The sequence below is a fragment of the Cajanus cajan genome, chromosome 8 (genome assembly GCF_000230855.2).
Source record: "Cajanus cajan strain Asha chromosome 8, NIPB_CcT2T_4, whole genome shotgun sequence".
Classification (NCBI taxonomy): domain Eukaryota; kingdom Viridiplantae; phylum Streptophyta; class Magnoliopsida; order Fabales; family Fabaceae; genus Cajanus; species Cajanus cajan.
The window spans coordinates 16,997,897-17,006,303 of NC_138524.1; the positions used below are offsets into that span (position 1 = coordinate 16,997,897).

The following is an 8,407-nucleotide window of genomic DNA, read 5'->3' on the forward strand; positions in this document are numbered from 1 at the left end:
TCAAATTTAGTCACAATAAAGGAACATTTCAATGATCAATTTTTCTCACATGCTCATTGTAGGCAAATTAGATATTGCTCTCATTCAGGCATTTTGTCAAACACAAAGCAGGCATAAAATGAGAATGATCATGCATGTGCAATATTGAAGGATCAAACACCCAAATTCATACATTCCATGCCATAAATGACACACATCACAAATAATTCCATCATCATGTTTTAAAGAACCCAAAGAGTAACAAAATCATGCTTAAAGTTCAAAAGAGTAGAAAAGAGCAAGCAAATGTTTCATGCAATGTGGACGGAAGGAAGAAAGATGAAGACTTTACCTTGAAATCCTAGAAAAAAGATGGGTGCTTTGGTGTTTTAGTGTGGAATGACTAAGGAAAAAAGGAATCTTGATGCCTAAAATTAGAAGCTTTCTAGAAAGAATGTGAGGAGGAAGATGAAGAGTGGGGAGATTGAGGGTTTCGTGAGTGGAGGAAGTGAGAAATGAAGAGGTGGAGAGAGGGTTCAATTTTAAAAACTGACCCAAAATGTCTCACCTTCCCTTCATTTATTTCAAATGTTTTGAATCCTCTCTTTTAAAATTGACGCCAGAAAGTTGGCGCTTTGGCCGTAGTCTTGGCGCTTGAGCGGTGAGGATTTTTGAACTCAAGAGAGAGAGCTCCAAAGGGTTGGCGCTATGGCTGTGAGTGCCAGCACTGGAGTTGAAGTTCTAAAGAAAGGGGCAAAGTGTTGGCGCTATGGCCGTGGCTCTCAGCGCTTGAGCGCTGGAAATTCAACATGCAAACTGGGCTTAGGCAGAAACTTGGCGCCTTAGCTGTGTGCCTGGCGCTGGAGCGGTGAGAAATAATATAAATAAAAAAGTTTGGCAGAGACTTGGCGCTAAGGCCGTGAAATTGGGGCTCCAGCGCTGGTGAATTTTCTTACAAAAATCATTCCAGAAACCTAGCGCTATGGCGCTGAAAACACTGCTGCAGCGGTGAGGTTCACAGTTGGATTTCTAAGCTTGTAATCATGCAACAGGGTCTATGGCAGAGAGTTATGGCCATAGCGGTGGCTTTGGCGCTGCAGTTGTGAGTCTTAAGAACAAAATTTTGAATTTCCACTTTCCATTTGAAACAATATAGATTGATTACAAGAAACCCACCTTCAAAATTATACTCTAAGCCACTAGTGCCACTCTGAATAAACAACAAGGTGCCTAATGGATATGATTTACTTCCTAAGGCATGAAATTTGGGGAACCTTTTGGAAACTAACTAAATCAATTTCTTTATTGAACTTCTTGACAGTTCCCTTTCTAACTCTAATGTCAAACTGCATAAGCGCTATAAAGCAAAATCATATTAGCAGCTTGCCTATTGAAAAAGTAGACACCAAACATTTCAGCCAAATTCACCACCCATAGTAAACATCACAAACAACATGGACTCAAACCTCCCTATGAACAAAGGTATTTCACTCCACACTCCACATTATCAAAATGATTACAGACCCAACACCCAAAACAATGCAGCACCTCTATAAAACAAAATAACATCCTAAAACTTAACACACAATACACAAACAAAACTTAAACTAGATCAGAAATATTAACACATTCCAAAACATGTCAATCATTAAGCAACATTCATACTGAAATCAAGCACTTATGAACAAAAACTCTTAACTACTCACTATATATTCAAAGTAAAACTTAGAATCTAAAACAGAAATTAAAACAAGAACATGCTAATTTAATGTCTTTAGCTTGACAATCCTGTTTGCTCATGGCTCCTTCAAATGTGTGTTGGCAGTGAATCTCTCAACCCACCACCCAAATAATGCTTGAGCCTCTGACCATTAACTAACCACGTCCTTCTAGAGGCAGGGTTTTCAAGTTCAATGGCTCCATATGATCTGACAAATTTAACTGAGAAATGACCTGACCACTTAGATTTGAGCTTCCTAGGGAAAAGTTTCAACCTGGAATTGAACAGTAATACTTGCTGGCCAGGTTGGAAGTTCCTGTTCAGAATCTTCTTGTCATGGTACATGATGAGCCGTCGCAACTCAACCAAAAATAAACACAATTAAGTGCAGCTAGGGGTTAACCTAGGTCATTCTCTCAAGGAATAATGCATTTAAGCCATAGGATTCAAGCAACGGAAATTAAAATAGAGGGGGGGGGTTTGATTGAAAAAGAAACAAATAAATGGTAATCAAACGGTAACAAACAATAAACTAAACAGTTGGATTCCTTAACTAGATAGCTTGACCTCTTATCCTCAATTAATCTAAACATGCAAGTTAATGAGTTAAATCACATTCGAGCTCCTAATTAACCAACTAAGCGAAGATTAATTAAGAATTAAATAAAGTAAGTTGCAGTTAAGCACCTACACAACCCACTTCAATTCTCTATTTGTAAATCTCTTCACAATTCACATAATCTCGTTAACTAAGCGAAAACCCAATTATATGACTTGTGAAATTAATAATGGTTCGTCAATTAACTAAGCGAAAATATAAGAACCATTCATTAAGAACTTAATTAGAGATTATGGAACATAATTCAACTCAAAAACAATATTACAATACCATTAACCTCAAAGAGATGTTGCTATCCACATTAAGAAATCCAACCAAAGCTACTTAGCTACTCATAGTACTAGCTAGTAAATTAAACCCTAAGCTAATCAACATTAAAGCCATAAATTTGAAATTAAATTCGTGTGCAGCAGCAAAATAACAGTAGCAACAACCACAAGGCATGAATGAGAAGCTAGAATCGCAATAAATTTCAACCAAAGCAAGAAGCATGAAACTAAAGACAAATTGAACTTGAAATTCTAAATTGAAAGAGGGGAAAGTGAATAACAACTGAAATTAAAGATTACATTCCTAATCCATGGAGAAATTCGCATCATAGGAGTCCCAAAAAGTGTTGAAAATGAAGGAAAAAGAAGGAAGAACAAGAAGGAAGAAGAAACCCTAAACTAAACCTAAGAAAAACTAAAAACGGAAGAGAAGGTGGAAGAGGGAGCCAGCCCCGTGAGTGTGCCTCTAGCCCCTGTCTTCTACTTTCTTTTAGGGTTTCTTAAATTACCCTTTTGCCCTTCTAGAAGGCTTGGGTCAAATTGGGCCCAAACTGATTTGAACATTGCAAAACAAGGCCCAAAACGTTTCCAGATTCCGTGGGTCATTTTCGGGCTCCATTTTGACAATCTTAGGCTTCGAATTAGGAGATGCACATTAGTGAGACATTTGTAGATTTTTCTCTTAGCTTTCCAACGCCACTAAGATTTCTCAATTCGGAGTCCTGTAGCTCCAGATATGGACAAAACACCGAGCAAAGGTCAAACTGTCCAGAAACAGAAATTTGATTAGTTTTGCAATTAAGCCCATAATTCAAATGACAATTAGCAAACATGATAAAACCACGAAATTAACCCTAAATGTGAGAAGTAATCAATGCCATAATGATATGAATTGAAGCAGTAAATTACGGCTCATCAGTACATCTTGGCTTTGTGCTTGTAGGACTTAGAAGACTCATAAGCTTGCAATCTCATTTCTTCCAATTCATGCAATTGAAGTTTTCTTTTCTCCCCTGCTGCCTTCAAATCATAATTTAAGGCCTTCAAAGCCCAAAATGCTTTGTGTTCCAATTCCACTGGCAGATGACAAGCCTTACCATAGACAAGCTGAAATGGTGAGAACCCAATAGGAGACTTGAATGCAGTCTTATAGGCCTATAGTGTGTCATCTAACTTCAAAGCCCAATCCTTCCTAGAACCGGCCACTGTCTTTTCTAGAATTCTCTTTAACTCTTTATTGGACACCTCAGCCTGTCCATTGGTTTGAGGATGATACGATGTGGCTACTTTGTGCCTCACATTATAATGCTCCAGAACTTTTTTCAATTGAGCATTGCAAAAATGAGATCCACCATCACTAATTAGTACTCTTGGTGATCCAAACCTGCAAAAAATGTTTTTCTTCAAAAATTTTATGACAGTTCTAGCATCAGCTTTCTGCACAGCACTAGCCTCCACCCATTTCGAAACATAATCAACTTCCACAAGGATATACTCATTCCCAAAAGATGATGGCAAGGCCCAATTAAATCAATTCCCCAACAGTCAAAAACTTCCACTTCTAAGATGTTTTGCAGGGGTAACTCATGTTTCTTGGAAACTGTCCCTGTTCTTTGACACTTATCACAGCTCTTGCAATGTTCATATGCATCTTTGAACAAGGTTGGCCAATAAAATCCAGATTGGAGAACCTTTGCTGTTGTTCTTTCACCATTGTAATGTCCACCATAGGGCAAGTTATGACAATGCCAGAGAATATCTCTAATCTCATCCCCATAGAAACATCTCCTTAGTAAACCATCAACACCTATCTTGAACAGATACGGATCATCCCAGATATAGTAATTAGAATCTTTGAAGAACTTCTTCTTTTGTTGCCAGTTGTACTCTTTCGGAATAACCCCTGTTGCTTTGTAATTTGCCATATCAGCAAACCAGGGTCTTCCAGTCCCAAGCATCTCATATCTGAATTTCTCTAATACTTCTTTGAATTTGCATATTTGTCACTTGTTTTAAGTTTTATTAATTTTAACTTTGAGTTTCATGAATCAGATGTTGAATATGTGTGAATATATAATATGTATTTATTTTGTGCTTTTCTAAATTAATTGAGAATCAATCAATCTACCTAGTCCCAGAGGAGACGACCTTACTCATCACTGTTACAAGTTGACTCTGGTACACTTGCCACGGGAGCAACAAGTTTCTGGCGCCGTTGCCGGGGACTAGCGTCCCAGATTGATTTTTTTTAAATTTTTTTAGTTAAGTCAATTTGTATATATTTTATTTAGTATAGTAGTTTTTATATCCTTTGCTAACTCTTTGTTCTAGTCCTGTTCTTTGTTTATGCGAGGTAAAACTCCGGTTGAACAGTTACTCTTTGATCTTGAAATAGAGAAAACAGCTAGGAGAAACAATAGCAATACAAGAAGAAAGAAAGAACTGGAAAAGCAAAGAAAGCAATAGGAAGATTGTATTGACTCAGCTTCTTCCGCCATTCAATCAAACTCTAATCTAAACATGGCCAATATAGGAGGAAATAATGGAAACCCAAGAAGAACTTTAGGGGACTATGCTCAACAACAAGGTCCTAGACATTTCTCTAGCATAGTGGCTCCAACTACTTCAAGAGCAATGGAAATGAAGCCTGCCTTCCTTAGCTTAGTTAGTGCACATCAATTTGCAGGGATGGACCATGAGGATCCATATGCACATCTATCAAAATTTTATGATCTGTGTGGTACCATGGGAATTCCTGAAGGTGATGAAGAAGCAGTTTATCTGCGTTTGTTTCCTTTCTCTTTGACGGGTAAGGCCAAGACTTGGTTACAATCTCATCCTAATCAAAGTCTTATCAGTTGGAGTAATGTGGAGAACAAGTTTGTGAACAGATTTTATCCATCCTCAAAATATATTAGTGCTAAATCAGAAATTGCTACATTTCGCCAAGGGTTGGATGAACCTTTCTGTGAAGCTTGGGAGCGTTTCAAATCTCTTCTAAGGAAATGTCCTAACCATGGTTTTGAGGATATTGCTCAACTAAACTTCTTTTGCAATGGAATCAAGCCAGAGGTTAAAATGCTCTTAGATGCAGCTGCAGGAGGTACAATGATGTCAGCTGACCCTGATGAAGCAACAAAAATCATAGAATCGTTGGCTTCTTCTGATCATCAAGCACAACATAGCAGGCATAGTCATCCCAAGAGAGGTGTTCTTGATCTTAATACAAATGATGCGATTTTAGCACAAAACAAATTGCTTTCTCAACAAATTGAAGCTCTCACTAAACAAATGGCAAAACTTCCTCAGCAGCTCCAATCTATTAGTTCAACTCCTTCACCTCATCAAGTTTTGAGTTTTGATTTCTGTGGTGGAGATCATGCTAATGGTTTTTGTGCAGGACCTAGTACTAGTCAAGAAGAGGAAGTAAATTACATGGGTCAACAACAACCAAGAGGAGGTAATTTCAATAATTTTTCTAACAATTATATGCAGGGATGGAGGAACAACAACAACAACAATCAGAAATATGGTTGGAAACAAGATGTAGGACCCTCCAATAGACAACCACCTCAACAACAACACCAAGGCTACTTTTCTTCAATGCAGGAAAAGACAACCAAGTTGGAAGATACCTTGAACCAATTCATGAAAGCTTCCCTTGATAATCAAAAGAATACAGATGCTTCCATAAAGAATTTGGAGATTCAGGTTGGTCAGATAGCAAAGCAACTTGCTGATCAGCAAGGAGGTTCATTTTCAGCCAACACCAAACCTAACCCAAAAGAGCAATGTAAGTCTATCACAACAAGGAGTGGAAAAGAGATTGGGAAGGGGATTGGAGATAATTTGAATGATACTGAGGGTGTTGAGGAGAAAAAATTGTGTGAAAGAGAAAGTGATGAAGAGATCAAGGAGGAAGTTGAGAAAAATAAAGGTGAGGATGTAAATAGAGAAAATGTGAGAAGTAAAGAAAAAGTAGAGAAAAAAAATAAAAATGAAAGAAGTGATCAATCAAGAAAGAAAGAGAAAGGTGTAGCTACAATCCCACCAGTCAAGGATTTGCCATACCCACATGCACCTTCTAAGAAAGATAGGGAGAGACAATTTGCCCATTTTCTAGACATTTTTAAAAGGCTGCAGATCAACATTCCATTTTCCGAAGCACTGGAACAGATGCCCACTTATGTAAAATTCATGAAGGAGCTTCTGACTAAGAAGAGAAGATTAACTGATGATGGAATAGTGGAGTTAGAAGCAGGATGCAGTGTAATCATTCAGAAATCCATACCTCAAAAATCCAGAGATCCTGGTAGCTTTACCATTCCAGTCACCATTGGAAGATTACCTGTGGGAAAAACATTGTTAGATTTAGGGGCAAGCATTAACTTAATGCCCTTATCTATGATGAGAAGGATTGGTGATCTAGAAGCTAGGCCTACTAGGATGACTCTTCAATTGGCAGACAGGTCAGTGAAATATCCTCATGGGATAGTGGAAGATGTGCTGGTGAAAGTAGATAAATTTTTCTTTCTAGTGGATTTTGTGGTGATGGATATGGAAGAAGATAGAGAAGTGCCATTGATTTTAGGTAGACCGTTCATGAAGACTGAAAAAGTAATAATTGATGTAGATGATGGTAATTTGAAGGTGCGAGTGCAGGATGATGAAGTCAATTTTAATGTTTTTGAGGCTATGAAGTATCCATGTGAGCAAGATGAGTGTATGAGAGTGGATGTGATTGATGATTTAATTCATTCCACTAGGAAGCAGTTGCATAGTTCTAGTCCTTTGGAGAAAGCACTCATGGATGCCTTGGAAGATTTGAATGAGAAGGAGGAAAAAGAAATTGAAGAGTGTTTAAGGGATCTTGATTCTGCAAAAGAGATTCTTCCAAAAAAAGTGAAGATTAAAGAGTTAGAGAAAAGTGCAAACATGGAAGTGCTAAAACCATAATTGAAGATGTTGCCACCACAACTTAAATATGTATATTTGGAAGATGGTGGAAATAAACCAGTTATCATTAGAAATTCTTTGACTCCCTCTGAAGAAGAACAATTAGTTAATGTGTTGAAGAAAAATCAAGAAGCTATAGGTTGGACTTTAGTAGACTTGAAGGGTATTAGTCCTTCCTACTGCATGCAGAAAATTTATATGGAGTAGAACTATAAACCTGTGGCTCAACCTCTAAGGCGTTTAAATCCAACAATGAAGGAAGTGGTGAAAAAAGAGGTTTTAAAGCTTTTAGAAGCAAGAATAATCTATCCTATTTCAGATAGTACTTGGGTAAGTCCTGTTCAGGTTGTACCAAAGAAAGAAGGGATGACAATGATTCAAAATGAGAAGAATGAATTGATTCCGACAAGGACTGTCACTGGTTGGAGAATGTGTATAGATTATAGAAAACTCAATCAAGCAACCAGAAAAGATCACTTTCCACTACCGTTCATAGATCAAATGCTTGAGAGGTTAGCTGGACAAGCATACTATTGTTTCTTGGATGGATACTCTGGTTACAATCAGATTGCAGTGGACCCAGAAGATCAAGACAAGACAGCTTTCACATGTCCATTTGGTGTCTTTGCTTATAGAAAAATGCCTTTTGGTCTATGCAATGCACCAGCTACATTCCAGAGATGCATGCTTGCCATCTTTTCTGACTTAGTTGAGAGATGTATAGAAGTCTTCATGGATGACTTTTCTGTATTTGGTTCTTCTTTTTCTAATTGTTTGGAGAATCTTGACACCGTACTGAAGCGGTGTATTCAGACTAATCTTGTGCTTAATTGGGAGAAATGTCACTTTATGGTAACAGAGGGA

The 8,407-nt window shown here is 37.7% G+C and overlaps 1 protein-coding gene and 1 non-coding gene across 2 annotated transcripts; one reads left to right on the plus strand and one right to left on the minus strand.

Moving 5' to 3' along the window:
* The first annotated feature begins 5,107 nt into the window (after nt 1-5,107).
* On the plus strand, nt 5,108-7,543 carry LOC145950271 (uncharacterized). Its single transcript, XM_083061349.1, has one exon. The coding sequence runs from the start codon at nt 5,108-5,110 to the stop codon at nt 7,541-7,543; it is 2,436 nt and encodes an 811-aa protein (XP_082917475.1).
* On the minus strand, nt 5,504-5,610 carry LOC145951005 (small nucleolar RNA R71). Its single transcript, XR_014428831.1, has one exon. It is a non-coding gene; the product is annotated as a small nucleolar RNA R71 (small nucleolar RNA).
* Nucleotides 7,544-8,407: the final 864 nt, after the last annotated feature.